Source organism: Myotis davidii, unplaced genomic scaffold, assembly GCF_000327345.1.
Source record: "Myotis davidii unplaced genomic scaffold, ASM32734v1 scaffold50, whole genome shotgun sequence".
Lineage (NCBI taxonomy): Eukaryota > Metazoa > Chordata > Mammalia > Chiroptera > Vespertilionidae > Myotis > Myotis davidii.
Genome location: NW_006282004.1, coordinates 60,789 through 80,361, shown reverse-complemented (window position 1 = coordinate 80,361; position 19,573 = coordinate 60,789). Strand labels below are relative to the sequence as shown.

At 36.1% G+C, this 19,573-nt stretch overlaps 1 protein-coding gene across 1 annotated transcript in view; it reads left to right on the top strand.

Annotated features, from left to right (window-relative positions):
• Nucleotides 1-19,573, top strand: part of RAPGEF2 (Rap guanine nucleotide exchange factor 2) — a 177,628-nt gene that overhangs the window by 144,746 nt on the left and 13,309 nt on the right. Inside the window, 12 exon segments of the mRNA XM_006752656.2 lie at nucleotides 2,735-2,887; nucleotides 3,129-3,293; nucleotides 5,450-5,557; nucleotides 5,647-5,850; nucleotides 5,951-6,059; nucleotides 6,774-7,020; nucleotides 11,484-11,641; nucleotides 12,263-12,503; nucleotides 14,859-15,242; nucleotides 17,238-17,449; nucleotides 17,805-17,928; nucleotides 18,542-18,565. Coding sequence (XP_006752719.1) covers nucleotides 2,735-2,887; nucleotides 3,129-3,293; nucleotides 5,450-5,557; nucleotides 5,647-5,850; nucleotides 5,951-6,059; nucleotides 6,774-7,020; nucleotides 11,484-11,641; nucleotides 12,263-12,503; nucleotides 14,859-15,242; nucleotides 17,238-17,449; nucleotides 17,805-17,928; nucleotides 18,542-18,565 — 2,129 coding nt within the window.

The following is a 19,573-nucleotide window of genomic DNA, read 5'->3' as shown; positions in this document are numbered from 1 at the left end:
TTTCTTTAAAAAAAGAGATAGTGCAAAAAAAAAGAAAAGAGAGAGAGAGAGAGAGAGAGAGAGAGATAGTGCCAAGATCATAATGCATGCTTTTTATGTGTCAACAGCTGTCTGAAAGTATAAACCTCACCAAAACAATTCACAAATTGAATTTACCAGTTAAAATTCTATTTTACCTATTAATTTTTCACTATATCTATAAACTTCTTAAAGCAAAAATAAATCTGCTAATAAAAATGTAGCTAAATGTTTTCATCTTAAATTTCTTTTTAGATATCAGCTCTGTATGGCCATATTAGAAATTCAGTTTGGGATTTTTCTTTTTTATGGCATTTTAGTTTGCTGAAGAAATGCCCAAACTAGAAGCAATGCTCTCTCTCACTCTCCTGCATGTGAATGAGGAAGCTTGAAGCTTAGTTGTCACTGCCATGCTTCCTAGAGCCAGGAGGAACTTGCTTTAGATTGAAGTCCAAACTGAATGTTCGTATCGAGAGACCAAAAGAGCCTGAGTCCTTCATAATATATTTGGTTCATTGACTCAGTCAGTGCTAAGCCTACCCTTAGCTTTGGATTTAGTGCAGATGTGAATCCTTATGCATAAGTTTGAATCACATATTCTGATAGTTGCAGATAAAAGCATATGGAATAAACTGGAGAATGTCATTTATATCTCAAAAAAAAAATGCCCAAACTATCTGTCTAGACATTGAGAATTTTAAATCAAACTTATTTTAATTTTCTTAAATTCTTAGTCTTGAAGATTAATTTTAGTAGATTTCTCTTTAAAATACATTTTTTTTTCTGCCTACTTAGTCATTTTAACTCAGTAATATATTTCATTTTTAGGAGATGAATGAGAAAATGATACAATTGTGTTCTCTAAACTAAGTATAAGAAATGACACCTAAGGTTATTTGGAGATAGGGGAAACAATTTTTCTTCTCTGTAAAAGTTTTAAAAAATAAAAATATTTTTGAGACAAAAAGGTTAAGCGCTATATATGGGGTTAGTGTAATGGAAATGGGTTTGTTTTTAAGGAATTTTTAAAAATGAATTAAACTATGTATAGTAACTTACAAGGAAAGTAATTATATGTTTTGAATATTAACTTTTGATTCTGAAGTCTTAATACAAAAATTAGTGATATCATCCAACTCAGTGGAAGAAACAGTTTTATAACACAGTACTTCTCAAGTGTGAACTGCTCCTGCAACTTCTGTTAAAAAAAGGGAGGGGAGGGGAATATAGAAAAGTATATTGAAAAATGAAAGTCAGTTATAATTTGCACTAGTAGCTCACTGCGGCTTGCCTCAGCTGGCCATCCTGCCCACCGTTGCTCATAGCTTTCTGCGCAGGTAGCCCCATGCCCCACCCTCCTGCTGATCGGTCGTTACACATCACGGCATAACAACCATTTGCATATTACCTCTTTATTATATAGGATTGCTTAGAAATAATTAACATTTTGTTATATTTCCTTCTAAGATCTTGATATGCATATACAATTTGTTTTTAATTGGCAAGCATATAATTATGAGACTTTGGGTAAATTAGCAGCTGATGCTACAGTTGTGTCCTCATGTGTACAACTGGGATAATAGTAGTGCCTTCTTAATGGGATGATTTGGAGGATAAATTGAGAAAGTCCTGTATGGTTACTGCAAAATACTGAGAAGGAGGATGTCATTATAAATATTACAGTATTTGGTTTTCCACCCTAAAAATATTTAATGTAGTATCATGAACATTAAGCCAGAACTCTAAATGACCTATGAAAATATGATTTTGGATGGCTTTCATATTTTATCTTATGTATGCTATAATTTAACCATCCCCTTTTTTTCACCTTTTCACATTAAAAGAGAAAAAGAAATGTTCATGCTTTTTTATCCCAAAATGATTTCTTAAATAAGAATAAATCCTTCAAAAATTCAGATGCAACAGTGGCCTTGGTTAATTTGTGTAATAAGTGATTTCTATAATTCGTTCTTAACTTTTCTTAAAACTGCAAAGAAATGTAATTAAGTGCTTTGCCCTAAGCCCTGACATTTTATGTGTGTGTGTGTGTGTGTGTGTTAGGGGTCATGGAGGAGTAATGGTTTGGTGTGTATTGCTAACTTTTTCTTTAAGAGCAAGGATCACCCTTAACACCTGTTACAAGGAATAATGATTTGAGCTTAGAAGTATATGGCTTGTTTTGTGGACCTTTTTTTAAAAATAGACTTTTTAAAATGATTTATTAATATAATTAGCAAATTTTTAATAACTATTCCACATATCCATGTATGGAATTTCAGTGTCTTCTTATTAAAACCATCTTTATTTTAAAATCCTGCTTTTAAAATTTTTTCAAACTTTTAAAACCCAGTAAATGGTGATTGTTTTTATGTCTATCCTCTTAAGATTCCACTCCCCTCCACTAATGTTTTTTTAATTGTCAAAGAAGAAGCATGAGAAAGGACTCCTAATTTTACCATCTGATTTTTAAAAATTGTTAGTGTTTTTAATATAAACTGCACATAAATATTCTAAAAAATGAAACTTTTCTTGAGCAAGGAAGAACTACATTAAAAAGTGGAGAATTCTGATTAAGGTTCATTACTGCACTCATTAGAAAGTATGGGAAAGACATAGAAAAATGTCAGAGTTAAATAATTAAAACACTGAGTTATTAGTACTGCTAAGTCTCTTGCAAGCACTTTATCATTAACATGTGACTTATATTTTATTCTAGTTTGTCTGCATAGCCCAGCAAGATTATTGCCGTATTCTCAACCAAGTAGAGAAGAACATGCAAAAAGTGGAGGAAGAAGGAGAAATTGTTATGGTGAAAGAACACCGAGAGCTTGATCGAACTGGAACAAGAAAGGGACACATTGTCATCAAGGTAAGACAAATATGGTTCTATTTGATTGGCAGTATCAGGTAGGACAACTGCAGGTCCCCCGACCGTTTTTAGGCATAGTTTTTCTTAAAAGTTACCAGTTGTAAAGAGTCTTTATATTTCCTGATGAACAGCAGTTTTATTAATTATATATATTCACTACCCACTTTGTCTTATATTGAAGATTTGAACATTTCAGATGCTATTTCTGCAGAATAGTGATTAAACCTTCTGTTTGCTACAGGGCACCTCAGAAAGATTAACAATGCATTTGGTGGAAGAGCATTCGGTGGTGGATCCAACGTTCATAGAAGACTTCCTATTGACCTACAGGACTTTTCTTTCCAGCCCAATGGAAGTGGGCAAGAAGTTATTGGAGTGGTTTAATGACCCGAGCCTCAGGGATAAGGTTGGAAAATATATTCTAGTTTGGCTTTTAAATTTGAAATATTCATATATAAACAAGTATACTTTAATATATTTGTCATGCCAATTACGTTCAGATTATTTTAATGGAATAAGAGTGTACTTTTTAAGCAAAAGTGATACAAATGTTAGTTCTTGTTATAGGTTGCTAGGTTCAGTCCTAAAATTATCTCTTTTTTATGCAAATGTTAGTGAATTATTGACAAATGTTTAAATTTTAGTTCTTTTGGGAATGTGTTTGAAACACAACCCCCAACCGTCTGGGTTCCACAGGAATCTGTATCATCCAGGTAGAGGGCCAATGTACACCAGATAAAAGAAAAGTTAGTTTTTAAATTGGCACCATAGCAGCACTGCATGACAACCATTGCTGGCTGGTAGGTCCCAGTAATAGAATTCTAAACAGACCCTTTTCAGCATCTCTTGCAAGCCGTGTCAAGGCTAGATTGGATGGTAAACTACATACTCTTATGAAGTTTGAGAGTTAATCATAGTCTGTACTTCTTTCCATGTGCAGTCTGATTTACATGAGACAGACTGGGGGGGAGGGGGGAGGAGGGGGGGGAAATCCAGAACAGGAGAAAAGCTCAAGCTCTAGTGCTGGTCCTGCCACTAACTAGCTGTGTGGTCCTAGGGAAATCATTTGGACAGTATTGCTTTTCAGTTCATATTCTGAGAGTCACAGGCCTAAATCTCAACCAGGCTCTTCAGCCGTAAAAACTTGATTTGAGTGGTATTGCCTCTGTCATTTACTTTATATGCCATCTCACCCTCCTGATACTCATATATTTACTTGTAAAATGAATAATCAACATCTGTTTGGGACTGTTGTGAAAATGAATAATAGAAAATAAAGTTCTATATGTAGTACCTCGCGTAGAGCCAGCACATCCTAAAGGTTGCTTGCTGTTGGTGGTAGTTTTCAATTTATGATTTATGAATCTCGTTTTCTAGTATGTAATATGGCTAGTGGACTTTCAACTTGGCTTCTCAGCTGCAAAATTTTAATTTTATAAAAAAGTCAAGAGTTAGATATCGTTTTAAGGGGAATCATCTTAATGTTTCCTACATTTGAAGAATTGTGCAATAGTGATGGTAAATGACATAAAATTAATGTAAATATCAAGATTTAACTCAAGAGTGATTAGGTTTATACTATAATTTATCACAGTATATTAACAATAAATAGTATTTTAAACTATGGTTAAAAATTAACTATATACATCATCTCTTTACTGCTAGAATAGCGTGCTTTATTTTTTCATTTTAAGCAGTTAATGTTTGAAAACGATTCTATAGAAAATTTATTTTATCTTGTTATTCAAATTCAGAAAATGAAACTCATATAAGAGAAAACAAGTAGTTTTATATTTAAGTTGCAATTATACTTACTTCATTTAGTAATATTTTAATGAGAATTTACTTTATGCCAAGCATTGTTATAAGTATTAAGGATGCCCTTAGAACATAACATAAAGTTGTACTCATGGAACTTATAGTCTAATGAATGTTGCATAGTTCTTGCTGGGTACAAAAAAAAAATCCATAACTGAGAGTGTATATATTGGCCTATATCAAATTGCTGGGCTGTGTGAAGACACATGTGTAGGGTGAGAAAAGGCTATTCATTTTTCCTGAGAATTACGGGTGTTAAGAGGTTTCTGAATCTTAATGTTAACAAGTAATTTGTAACTCCCTGTAACTCCCAGCTAGTTTTTTCCTTTTATAACTTGTTCCCTTGTAGATCTTTCTAGGCTTAATACTGTTAATTCCTTGTGTCTGTTCTGCCCTCTACCTTTATTTTTTTTTTTAAGTTCTGTCTTCTTTATCCTGTATTCATTTATTTTGGTTTTACTATAGCTTTGTTTTTATGGTAATCTGTTGCAATATATTTTGAGAGTAAGTAAGCTTCACAGATTCAAGACCCTTCTTGGCAAAACAATCTAGAATCAATATTCAGAGTATAAATTTTTAGGTCATTTCCTTATGAATAAAATCATTGCTAAGGCCTTTTGTATTTAGTTTATTTTCTTATTCGCTGTTACTAGGTTGTTTGGATGTCTAATTTGAAATCGCTTTAATTGCAAACTTTTAGCACTGAATTTTTAGAAAACCTACTGAAAACAATTAATTTTTCAGGTTACACGGGTAGTATTATTGTGGGTAAATAATCACTTCAATGACTTTGAAGGAGATCCTGCGATGACTCGATTTCTAGAAGAATTTGAAAATAATCTGGAAAGAGAGGTAATAGTTGTGATTATTTTAAAAACCATCAGCTTTAAGTTCATCTTATTCAGCCTGCCTGTGAAACCACTCTCTCTGAACTCTTACAGAAAATGGGTGGACATCTAAGGCTGTTAAATATTGCATGTGCAGCTAAAGCAAAAAGGAGACTGATGACATTAACAAAACCATCCCGAGAAGCTCCTCTGCCTTTTATCTTACTGGGAGGCTCAGAGAAGGGATTTGGGATCTTTGTGGACAGTGTCGATTCAGGCAGCAAAGCAACTGAAGCCGGCTTGAAGCGAGGGGATCAGGTATGATATTTCTAAATCCCGATTTCAAGGGTGACTATTTCTCTCTTTTTTTCTTCAGTCAATTGGGATATTGATATTCATTTTATAATTTTATGTTTAGATACTAGAAGTAAATGGTCAAAACTTTGAAAATATTCAGCTGTCCAAAGCCATGGAAATTCTTAGAAATAACACACATTTATCTATCACTGTGAAAACCAATTTATTTGGTAAGTATTTTTGCATACTTTCATTTTTCTCCTTTTGGTCTTTATAATCTTTATATTAATCATAAAAAGGCCATTTTTGTAAGTTATATTTAAAAATTATAAGAATAAGAACATTTATAGTAAAATGCATAGATATATAATTAATTATGTAAGTGTGTAATTAGACCTAAATCGGAATCTACTGATGTGATGACCATAAAAATTATGTTTTATCAATGTGTTTATTCATAAATGTTTTAAATACCTATACATTTAAATAATATACTACTTTAGCCCTGGATGGTGTGATTCACTTGGTTGGGCATCATCCCACATACCAAAAGGTTGCTGTTTCAATTCCCAATCAAGGCACATGCCGGTTTTCAGGCTTGATTCCCTGATAGGGGGCATGCAGGAGGCAAGCAATCAATGTTGCTTCCACACATAGATGTTTCTCTCTCTTCCCCTCTCCCTTCCTCTCTCTCTAAAAATCAATTTTAAAATTTTTTTAAAAAGCTACTTTATTTTAACTTATTATCCTGAGTAGGAATGATAGAGCAACATTATAAAGCAGATTCCTGTTGTTATTCATTCATTGGAGTAGAGTTTTCCTGTAAGATTACAGTTTTGATAGCTGAAGTCTATACTATTCATCTATTTCCAAGTGCTACAGTTGCCTTTGAATTGCTCCAATTTCTTATAATGGGTGTTCTGTGGTGTTCATTTCCATTTTAGTATTTAAAGAACTTCTGACAAGATTGTCAGAAGAGAAAAGAAATGGTGCCCCTCATCTTCCTAAAATTGGAGACATCAAAAAGGCCAGTCGCTACTCCATTCCAGATCTTGCTGTAGATGTGGAACAGGTGATAGGACTTGAAAAGGTAAATAAAAAAAGTAAAGCCAATACCGTTGGAGGAAGGAACAAGCTAAAGAAGATACTCGACAAGACTCGGATCAGTATCTTGCCACAGAAACCATATAAGTAAGTGTCTGTGTAAATTTTGTGTTCATTATTTTTTGTTATAATAATATGCAATGGTAATGATGTAATTAATATTTGCAGGAGTCTAAAAAAGATTTTAAGCTTTTATGCCTGAGCTATCTTAGAAGAAATCCTGAACAATCAAGTTTATTTTAATAATGTTTTTGCCATTTACTTGCTCATCCCAATCTTCATTAGAGAGAGCTATAGCACTTCCTCATTTGAGCTATTTTTTATTTTATTTCTCATTTAGTCTTTAAAAATATGTTGTATTTGTTCCCATATTCTCTATAATTGGGAAGTGGGAGTTTTTTGCTACCATTTCTTTGTTTCTGAGTGTCTTCTCTACCATTAGCATCTGCTCTTTGCCAACCAAATCTTTGCTTCTTCCCATTGCTACTATTCATCCTTGCCATTCTCTTCTTTCCTTTCTTTTCTGTTTGCAGTTATTTAGCCATTGCCAATATATCACCAACCAAACACAGAATCCTTTTCTTCTTCCCAGTGTTCTCTACAGTCAGAATGTCAGGTGTATCTCGAATTTCTCAAATCTCTTTTTGGCTGTTTATTCATGCCAGGAGCTCAGACTAGACAAAGTTGTTGGTTTCACTTTTTTTTTTTAAGCTTTGCTTGTTCGCTTGGTTATTTCTTCATTTTGGCTTCTTCTCAGTCTAAGGATGTTTTATATAACTGTTACTATCAGTCAAAAAGTTTTTAATGTTAAATAACATTGGTGCACCAAATTTATTTAGTATATACTAGAGGCCCAGTGCACAGATTCATGCACTGGTGGGGTCCCTCAGCCTGGCCTGTACCTTCTTGCAATCTGGGACCCTCTTGCTTGTGGGGATCAGACCAAAACCGGCAGTCCAACATCCCCAGAGGGATGTAGTAGTGCCTGAAGTGGCAGGCAGCCGGGGAGGAGCCCGAACCTGGACCGGGCCCCACTGCACCTGCTGCCGCTCTGTAGTGCTGCCATGGAGGCAGGAGAGGCTTGCACTGCTGCAGCTGCACTTGCCAGCTGTGAGCACAGCGCCTGGTGCCCTTCGGTCAGCTGAGTGGTGCTCCCACTGTGGGAGCACACTGACCACCAGGGGGCAGCTCCTGCATTGAGCATCTTCCCCCAGGTGGTCAGTGTGCATCATCGCCACTGGTCGACCAGTCATTTGGTCGTTCAGTTGTTTGGTCGCTTAGGCTTTTATATATATAGGTTCCTCAAACTACAATGGTATAAGAGATAACTTAAAAACATGTTCTTTTTTTTCCTTTATAATGAAAGGCGCAGTAGTTACAGAGATTTAGGACTATATCAAGCATTTCTATTTTTAAATTCCATTTCAGTTAAAATTTTCACTCACAGATTAAAGAGATATGGTCCAGAATATACTTTTGATGGGTTGAGTGTCAAACTTGTATTGTCCCCATTGAATTATGATTGATGTTTTGCATCAGCTACAAAAGACTTTCGTTATAGAGTCTTAAGGATAAACAGTGAGTAAGATGGTTTTATATATAGACTTGAGAGTGTATTTATATTGGGTAAGTTTCCAAGTGGCCATGGATTAGGTTTGCATTACAGAAAACAGAAGTCCATTTTGAAGGTGACCCTTCTTGATTAAGCACAGAGAGGCATGCATATAAAGACTAAAAGTATTAATGTTCTGTAAAACATTCAAACCCTCACATTGTTAGTAGAGTTATTGGCAGCACAATAATAATAAAAGACTTCAGAGTAATATTTGACCATGAGTTAAATATGAACCTTAAAAAAAATAAAAAGTCAGTGTGACTCTGGCAAGTATTAATAGAAATGTGACATGTAAGAACTGGGATGCAATCCATTCACAGTACAGGATGTTAACAAGGTACACAGTATGAAAATACTATGTATAATTTTTTTCTCTGTGAACTTAGATATTCAAAAGCTAGAGAAGGGGACAGAAAGACAATAAGTAGAGGTATTGAATTTAGCACACTGAGGAAGCATCTTGGTTTGCAGTTTTTTAAAAAAGTATGAATCACTTATGTATTTTATTATGTAAAAAATGATTTGCTGTAATTTATATTGCAATGCAGTAGAAAGAAATAATTATATTTAAAAAAAAAGACTCAGTAAAATGTAGGATCTATCCATTGGTCTGGTAGACTTGATTTAATACTGGTTACCACTTAAACTTTCCTCTCCTAGAAATCAGCAAGTGTTTGCAAAGATTTTTTTGTTTTTTATAAAGGCACTAAACTAGTCAATTAGAGAAATCTTCTAGCTCTGTCATTTTGTTTTGTTTTTTCCCCACTCTCTCTCGAACATTATAAATATTATGGAAACTAAGATGCTGAATAATGGCAGACTGCCAAGGTTAGGCATGGGAGTGATGTAAATAGAGGGGAAAGAGAGGGGTGAGGCAAGAGGATTGTAGGATTCAGAACTGTTTGTCAGGAAAGTAGAGATACTGATGAACCCAGAGAAAACAGGGAGTAAGTCACTAGTCTAAAATCAACAAAGGCCAAAAACCAATTTCAGTAACAATGAGAGAGTTGAATGGTTGAACAGTAAGAAGATGTGTGCAAAGACGTTTCTGAATTGTCTCGAATATAAAGTAGTTTCGATCCTGGAGCATCCACACGTCTGTGGATAATAGAGATACAGGCAAGAGGAGGGAGTTAGATCATATTAGGTGTTAAAATGTTGAAGGAAACATTTCTTAAGAGGGCAGCTCTTCTGGGTGTGCCTGGAGTATACTAATATTTGCAGCCATTTGTGCCAGGGGCGGCCCAGTCAGCTATGTCTTTGGCCTGAGCCCATAGTAGTTATCTCAGCTCATGGATTACAGCTAATATTTTTGGCAGTAAAAATTGGCTTATATGGTTAAATACTAAAACTTGACTAACAGTGTAAAAGTTTGGATGTTTCACAGAAAATTAACACGTTTAGTCTTTATATGCATGCCTCTATGTGCTTAATAAACAGAAATTTTATTTTGGCATGGATTTGCCTATAAATTTGAAAGAACTTACACTAAAATTACCTTTAATTTTTGTTTACAACAGAAAGCTCTTGTCCGTGCTTATTTACTTTTATAATGTCTATTTTACCAAGGGAGAGGGAGGGGGAAAGAAAGTGGGAGGGGAGAGAGAGAGAGAGAGCGAGAGAGAATGCTACTGGGTATCTTTTTAGCAGAACCATTAAAAGTAGTTGGTCAAGCTCTAATGTCTGAAAACCTTACTGATGCTAAATGCCTTAATTTTATTTATGACATTCCAACCTTAGTATAATTTTCTGTTTTCTTCTTTCAAGGTATTTATAGAAACTAGATAGAGCTCTAACCATTTGCTTGTGATCTAGTTGTTTTTTGTGTGTGCGTGCGTATTGTTGTATTTTGATGTTTTAAAAACAGTTGACTTTTCAAATCTAGAAATAATCTTTATTATTAAATCATGTTTCAAATCTTTGTTTCTAGAGTTGTCCACAGTAACAGGTTTTTTATAAATGGAAGTGAAGTTGTAGCTACCCATAATAAGCAGTATTTCTCTGGGAACTTAAATGTGTAACTAGAAATTTTTAGTAGAGAATTAAAAGTGAGTCATTGGAATTTCATTGCCTCTTCCTTGATGCCAAGAAATGTCACTCTGCACCGCTGCTTTCTTACGCTCTGTGTAATTAAGAAATAATGTCTGTGTCAGGGTTCATTTACATTTGACTCCGTAGTGATCTCATTTCTCTGAAACACTGAAGAATGAAATTGGGACAGTTTGGATTTTCCCCCTCTATTCATTTCACTCAGTTTCTTCAGTTCTTTAAGATCAGATTATAAAACAATTTACATTCTGATGCGGAAGCCGTTAGCTGAGTGAGAACTAAGTGTGTTTTTTAATGTACTTTTTTAAAAGTCTGTTTCTGCCCTGACCTGTGTGGTTCCCCGTGTGGCTCAGTTGGTTGAGCGTCGTCCCTGGCACCGAAAGGTCGGCACAGGTTCTTGTCCCGGTCAAGGCACATGCCTGGGTTGTGGGTTTGATCCCAGGTCAGAGTGCATGCGGGAGGCAACCAATCGATGTTTGTCTCTCTCCTCATCCTCTCCCTCCCTCTCCCTCCCAAACTAATACAAACACTTAAAATAATAATAACAAAAAAAATTAAAGTCTGTTTCCATCAGAACCTAGAGCATATCTTTTCTTGAAAGTTTTTCTATTTGGAGAAACTACTATTTGTTATGATTTGTCTTAATTAAAAGACATGGTTTTCAGAGAAACACACTCTACACTTAAGAAACAGCAAAACAAATTGAGTTGGATACAGTCTTAAGCAGTAGGTACGTTTGCAGCTCTCAACCAAATTCATCAATATTTTCACATTCACTGCATGTTCTATGAGAAGGGATTTACTTATGGTCTGTGTCTGTTATATATTGATGAGTTCAACATTCTACCTGGTTGACTGCTATTTCCTATTTTTCCTGTTTGTTCAGTGATATTGGGATTGGTCAGTCTCAAGACGACAGCATCGTGGGATTAAGGCAGACGAAGCATATCCCAACCGCATTGCCCGTCAGTGGCACCTTGTCATCCAGCAACCCTGACTTACTGCAGTCACACCATCGCATTTTAGACTTCAGTACTACTCCTGGTGAGCACTGCCCACGCTGCTTTTGTTTAATTGCAATCATCTCTTTCCTTCTAATGGAATGGTGGTAGCGCTGTACGTATCTCTCTTGGTTTGCCCTGGATTTATCAGATGCTTAGTCAGGGTGCACCTTCGAACAGTTGGAACCAGCTCTTCTTTATTCTTCAGACTGCTGTGATATGGCCATGGGCAAGTTCATCTCTTTGAACTTGTTTTCTCTTTCCTAAAATGAAGGTGATACATACCATGCAGGCATTGCTAGGTCATATGAAGTAAATAGAATAAAAGGCCTATTTTAGGTCAGCTTAATAATGAGCTTTTCGGTATATAATACAGATGAACTTTAGGTTTATTTATTTTTTTTTTACTTTTTGCTTTGAACTGATGAGTTTGCATTTGTCTGTAGACGATGCGTTTATCTATGGGGGAAATGCGCCCGTGCAGATTGTCAGCATGTGGACTGGTTGCATGTTTGAAGAAGAGCTATAATATGCGAGAGGGGAAATTTTAGCATTCTCTTTAATAAGGAGGGGTTTTTTTATTTTATTTTCAGATTACTTCTCTTAATTGTATTTCCATATATTAAAATCCTTTATATTTACATATGGCTTTTCTTTCCCCCAGACTTGCCAGATCAAGTGTTAAGGGTCTTCAAAGCTGATCAGCAAAGCCGATACATCATGATCAGTAAGGACACCACGGCGAAGGAAGTGGTCATTCAGGCCATCAGGGAGTTTGCTGTGACTGCCACTCCTGATCAGTATTCGCTGTGTGAGGTCTCTGTCACCCCTGAGGGAGTCATCAAACAGAGAAGGCTTCCAGATCAGCTTTCCAAACTTGCTGATAGAATACAGCTGAGTGGAAGGTATTCAATATCTATCTTCTTGGATTTGCTTACCTGCCTCTCAAACCCACATCAAAGTCTAAGAGATGTACACTTTCAAAGGGTTTTTTAAATGAGTAAGTACCTCCCAGCCGGGTCAGTGGTTGACCATCCATCTATGAACCAGGAGGTCACAGTTCAGTTCCTGTCGGGGGGCATGCAGGAGGCAGCCAGTCAATGAATTTTTCTCATCATTGATGTTTCTGTCCCTCTCCCTCTCTCCTTTCCTCTCTCTGAAATCAATAAAAACATTTTTTTTTTCAAAAAAAAATCTTTCTTTAAAAAAAAAAAAAAGACTAAGTATCCCTGCAGATTAAGAAGTTTTTCAAACCCCTTCACCGGGAATTGCTTTATCAAAGTAAATGCACACAGTAAAGTTTGACCTTCACAAAGATCTCAGAAGGACTTGTTTCAAAGCAAGGGTACTGTGGCCTGCATGTTGTTACTGCACACTGGTGTGCAAGCAGTAACTTCTCATGCTCGCTCTTTACAGCCCTGGGCTGGCAGAATGGTAAAGAAAGCCTGATGTAGAGTCACAAATCTCACTTGTGCTTGGAAATGTACATTCACAAAAAGGCTTTCATAACTTTCTATTGTCATTTGCTCCTGCCTATCTACCTCTTGTAGGAGCTTCGTTTATTTAGGCAGAGACATCTGTGACAATGTAATTGGCTCATGCTGTGTATTTATATGTTATACTGTGAAAAACACTTCTTAACTCTTTATCCTTCTCCTCCTCTTCACTTTTACTTCATTGCCAACGCTGCCACTAGCAGGTAGTGTTCTTTTATTTGGAGGTCAGTTTTTTCGCATTATTATTTCAGTGTACATTGATACGTCTCTAACCATGATGGAGTTCTACAAATCCCCATTGAGGTGAAGATTCATGATTCACATTCATTATTCAGGAAAATTAGAGATGGAGAGATGTCATGGGCTTCATCAGTAGCCCAAACTGAGTGTGTTAAATCAGCATGTCGGTGGCCCGGGGTCTGTGTTCTCGGCCTGTTTGCCTTGGCAAAATATGCAAAGGACCAGTTTGGCAGAACTCCCTCTGTACCTGTTCTGTTTCTTCTTATGAAATTTGACTTAGGGAAAGTGTCTGTTTAAAAAAAAAAAATCACAAGGCAAACATCTGGATTCTATTTTCAATAAGTTGCTTATTAAGGCAAAAGGAGCACTATCTCCGAGTTCCTATCTCTGTAACCAGTATTAACACATTGTTTGCGCGTAGTTTTTATCGCGTGCTAACAGGTGGCGCAGGCCATTTATGCTAATTTTTTGCGCAAATGGCAACGTTCAGTAAAATTATGATAACTTTAGTTTATGTATTTATACGTTACCCGCATTCTACCGCTAGTCTATAAAAAAAAGTATTAATATGTGTCCCGCGCTCTACTACCAGTCAACGTAAAACGTCTAAGTAAAACGTATAAATACGTTTCCCGCATACAATGTGTTAATTAGTCATTGATCTTTGGTAGCCTCTGTTTTTTCATATGAAAAATAGGAGTAATGTCTGCCCCACTTACTGGTAGGGGTTTTTGTGGAAAATCCGATATTTAACAGTTAAAATCTTGTTTTAGTTTTGTTCTACTCGTTGAATCAAATAGGGGGAGAATAGCTTATAGATTTTTTTGGTATTTGAGTAACTAAACTGGGATTGATCCAATATGGACCTATCAATAGCCACAGATTCTCTCTGGGAAAGTAGAACCATGACCTGTGTCTGATCTTCCTGCTTCCTCCTAAGAGCCTATTTCTTTATTTAAACTGATAATTTTAGTTTAGCTATTTTCTGTCATTTTTAGCAAAAAAAAAGGAGGGGGGCAAAAATAATATAGAAATCAAGGAAGGACAAGAGAAAAAGAAATTACAACTGGTGCACATGAAATTCCATGTGATTTGTTAATTTTCATCAATGACTTCTGGATAGGTGGTTCTATGATCTGGTGACTGAGACAGCAACTACATTCTTTTTTTCGTCCTCACCAAGTATATGTTTTTATTGATTTTAAGAGAGACAGAGAGAGGGCGAGAGAAAGAAACATTGATGTGAAAGAAACATCGATTGGTTGCCTCCTATATGCGCCTAAGCTGGAACCACAACTTAGGTATGTATGCTGACCAGCAATCGAACCCACAACCTTTTGTGTACGAGATGACGTTCCAACCAACTGAGCCATTTGGCCAGGGCAGCAGCTACATTCTTATAGTCAAATAATTCTTCCATCATTCAATTCAGTGTTCTTTCAAATGTTCTGTAAAAAAAGCAATGTTTTTTTGAGGACTATCATGAGACTGTTGCTTAGGCTTTGATTTTTTGTTTTTTTGTAGATATTACTTGAAAAACAACATGGAAACAGAAACCCTTTGTTCAGATGAAGATGCTCAGGAGTTGTTGAGAGAGAGCCAAATTTCCCTCCTGCAGCTCAGTACTGTGGAAGTTGCCACACAGCTCTCCATGCGAAATTTTGAACTCTTCCGCAACATTGAACCTACTGAATACATAGATGATTTATTTAAACTGAAATCAAAAACCAGCTGTGCCAACCTGAAGAAATTTGAAGAAGTCATTAACCAGGAAACATTTTGGGTAGCGTCTGAAATTCTGAGAGAGACAAACCAGCTGAAGAGGATGAAGATCATTAAGCATTTCATCAAGATAGCACTCCACTGTAGGGAATGCAAGAATTTTAACTCAATGTTTGCAATCATCAGGTAAGAGAGCATGTTTGTCTTAAGATTCAATTCACTTTTCAGGTTAGAAATATATATCAATCCAGGAACACTATATAATTTGTGTAAGTGTAGTCGTCGTAATTGAATTTTATTGAACAATTCTTTTTCTCGGAATCCTGGTCCTGATCTTTAATTTTAAAAATCTCCTATATGCTGATTTGGAGCACAGAAAATCTATATTCACTTTTTTTTTTTTTTTTAGCTCTGTAACCTTGGAAAAATTACTTGAACTTCCCTGAACATCAGTTTATTTCTCTGTAAGATAACAATTTGCTAAAGAGTTATGGAGCTGATTAAATGATATACAGTAGTCCCCCTTATCCATGGAGAATATGTTCCAAGACCCCCAGTTGGTGCCTGAAACCATAGCTAGTACCAAACTCTGCATATGTTTTTTTCCTGTACATACATATCGATGATAAAGTTTAATTTATAAATTAAGCAAACTAAGAGGTTAGCAACAATAACTAATAATAAAATTGGACAAATAGAACAGTACTAGAGGCCTGGTGCACGAATTTGTGCCCCAATGGGAGCCAATTGGCCAAGCCCAGCACGGGGGAGGGACTGTGGAAGGTTGGCCAGCAGGCCCCGCCCCCAATCAGTTAGCCAGCTGCAATGCACGTCATAGTGCAGAAAATCTATATTCACTCATTCTGGTTGTTCCAGTCATTCATTCTGGTTGTTCAGGCGTTCTGGTCTCTTGGCTTTTATATGTATAGATACTGTAATAAAAGTTATGTGAATAGCTATGAGAACCTTAATAAGTGAAGTAAGGGTTACCTAACATAAGCCCTTCGATGCTGCAACAATTAATCTGATAACCCAGAGGGTTACTAAGTGATTAACGGGCAAGGGGCGTATACAGCATGGCAGGATGAACAAAGGGATGATTCACATTCCAAAGAGACAGAGCCAGAACTCATCAGATTTTATTATGCTGCTCAGAACAGCGTGCAATTTAAAACTTACCGTTTATTTCTGGTATTATTTCATTGAATATTTTTGTACTGTAGTTAGCCACAGGTAACTGAAACTGCGGAAAGCAAAGCAGTGGGTAAGGGGCTGACTACTGTAATGTATGTGGGGTTCCATCAGCCAGCACAATGAAGATGCCCAGGAAATGTCCATTATTTTTCCCTTTGGGTTGCTTAGATTGAGGCTGGAGGAACCTATAAGCTGAACAGCTTATATTGATGTTGATGGTGATTATTAAATTAGTCATTTTCTCTGTCTAGAACAGCGGTTCTCAGCCTGTGGGTCGCCACCCCTTTAGGGGTCAAACAACCCTTTCACAGGGGTCACCTAAGACCATCGGAAAACACATATATAATTACATACTGTTTTTGTGATTAATCACTATGCTTTAATTACGTTCAATTTGTAACAATGAAAATACATCCTGCATATCAGATATTTACATTACGATTCATAACAGTAGCAAAATTATAGTTATGAAGTAGCAACGAAAATAATTTTATGGTTGGGGGTCACCACAACATGAGCAACTGTATTAAAGAGACTCAGCATTAGGAAGGTTGAGAACCACTGGTCTAAGAGTTTGACCATATTCTCATTACTAGTAATGCTTTTGTTTTACTTTATTACTGTTAGATGTTTGGCCAGTCTGTTATGTGCCAAGCACTGCTCTATGTATAGAGGGAAACAAGGAAATAAAATTCTATCCTCATGGTAGTTTCATTTCAGTGGCTTTGCTCATAGTAAACGGATCAGGAGGGTACAAAGGGAAGAAAAGTAAAACAAAATCCCCCTGATGCTGATTCTGCTTCCATCTTCCATTCTCATCACCTGGAGTTAGTAATAGTTTCTTATGAATTTTTCTGTAAATTGTTATGTGTAACTAGGATACACACAGAGGTGCTATATGCTAATCAACAATGCACTGTTTCACTTCCTTCATTTCATAAAGATGAGTCATTTAATTTTCTACCACTTTTCCTTTTTCCCTCTTAGTGGCCTAAACCTGGCACCAGTAGCAAGACTGCGAACCACCTGGGAAAAACTTCCCAATAAATATGAAAAGCTATTTCAGGATCTCCAAGACCTGTTCGATCCTTCCAGAAACATGGCAAAATATCGCAATGTCCTCAATAGTCAAAACCTACAACCTCCCATAATCCCTCTGTTCCCAGTTATCAAGAAGGATCTCACGTTTCTTCATGAAGGTAAATGCAAAGGAGAGGATTTCTTCCTTCACTGGTGGAAGCAGAGAATAAATGTCAGGGATTAAGACGTACAAACTGGTGGCTACGAAGTCGTCAAGGGGATGTAAAGTACAGCCTAGGGAATGCAGTCAGTAATATTGTACTAAATATCTATGGTGCCGAGTGGGCACTGAAGTTCTTGGGAGGATCACTTTCTAAATCTATAATTGTCTAACCACTCTGCTGTACACCTGAAATGAACATAAAATGATGTTGCATATCAACTATAATTCAAAAATAAAATTTAGGAAATGTAATTTTTTTAAAAAGAGAACAAATGTCATGTGATTCCCTTTTTCTTCTTTGCCAATTGTAGGAAATGACTCAAAAGTCGATGGACTGGTCAATTTTGAGAAACTAAGGATGATTGCGAAAGAAATTCGTCATGTTGGCCGAATGGCTTCGGTTAACATGGATCCTGCCCTCATGTTCAGGACTCGGTGAGTGTGTCAACTTCAGGGGCACATATGGGATTAGAGAAGGTGGAGTTTAGCTAATAAATGAGGGAAATTGGAATTATTTATATCTGTAGCTTGGCAGAAATTCTATTAGGTCATGCAAAGAATCTCCACTGAGCTCTAATGTGGAATAAATATCTTATTCTGTATCAACAGTATAAACAGTTTGTCCTTCAAACATTTTGCATCTAACATGAGGCACAATGATTGGTTCCTTATTTTTCGGAACAGTCATTTGTAGAGCTAAAACTCGTAATTGGTAGTATGAAGTAAAATATGTAAATAACCCAACAACATTGTTTCAATATGCACACAATGGATTTAGCTGTCTGCATAGTCAAAAATGACTGATCCCATGAAGGAGAGGAGAACATGAGTCAGTCTCCTTTTAAAACAAAAAAAAATTGAAATACATGTGTCTTCTGAGCCACATAAATATTTCTGGTCAAGGTGTGTGTGTGAGGTGATTATGCAGTTTCATGTTTGTGGGCTTCCTATACTGCTTATTCGGAAGTCTAGTCCTCTCTTTCTGAGCTTGTGATCTTTCTGTCTCTTTCTACACCCATGCTTCAACCTCCATGGCTCCCACCTACAGGAAGAAGAAATGGAGGAGTCTGGGGTAAGTGGCGGCGACTTGCATACCCACACCCAGTTCTTATTCTGCTCATTGCATTGTTTTCTTACCTGCTCTATTTCCTGATGCTTTGCATTTTTTTCTTAACCCTCTTGCTCTCGCCGCATTTCAGTTGGCAAACTGATTTCCAGTTTAATCTGTTGGGGCTTTTGCTTTTGAGGTCATGATCCATGAGAGCTGTGAAATGATTGATGATTGTTCCGGGCACTGTAGGTCAGACATTCTTGGAAGCTTTCAGAAAGATTTTATATTAATATAATTTCTGTGTTTTGAAATAGGAAAAGCCTAAAGTGGGAGGAGTGTGGGGGAGGGGGATGTGAGATGGAAAAATTGTGCAATTTTAATTCTGTTGCACAGATATTTGAGAAGTAAATATATGTAATATAAAAGCTGCCCCTAGGTGTTAAAACTAAATTTTTTACAGCTCAACTAACTACTGTTTTCATTCTATAAACCAACTCTTTTGAAAAATAATTCTTAACAATTCATGTGCTAGTTTCTGTACATATGTTTACATTTGCATGACCATTTTATTAACAATTTGACCATATTACTTTAGAAACTCACTATATTTAACCCAAGGAATAAGAAAATAATTGTAAACAGCTAATTTTTTTAAATCTATGTAAAACATCCTCTTTTGGAGAAATAAATTAATGTAAATCCCAATTATAGCTGTGTTCTTGCATGAGCTTTTACATATAATTATATAATTATTATATTATTTGCTGGCTTCTATGAGAGGACTGCCTTGAATGAAAAGTAGAATTTCCTAGTTTGAACAGAACAGGCACCAAACATATATATGTATGTGTGCAGGGTTCTTTTTTAACTTTAAAAAAATGTAATTTCTGCTATTCTGTATTCCTTTGTAACAGCTTACTTACCAGAATAAAGCATGTGACCTTTTGAACGTAGAGTATTTTTTTAAGTCTTGCCACGTTTCAAAGTAATCCCATGCTAGAGTGAGCTGCATATCTACCTTTTCATCTT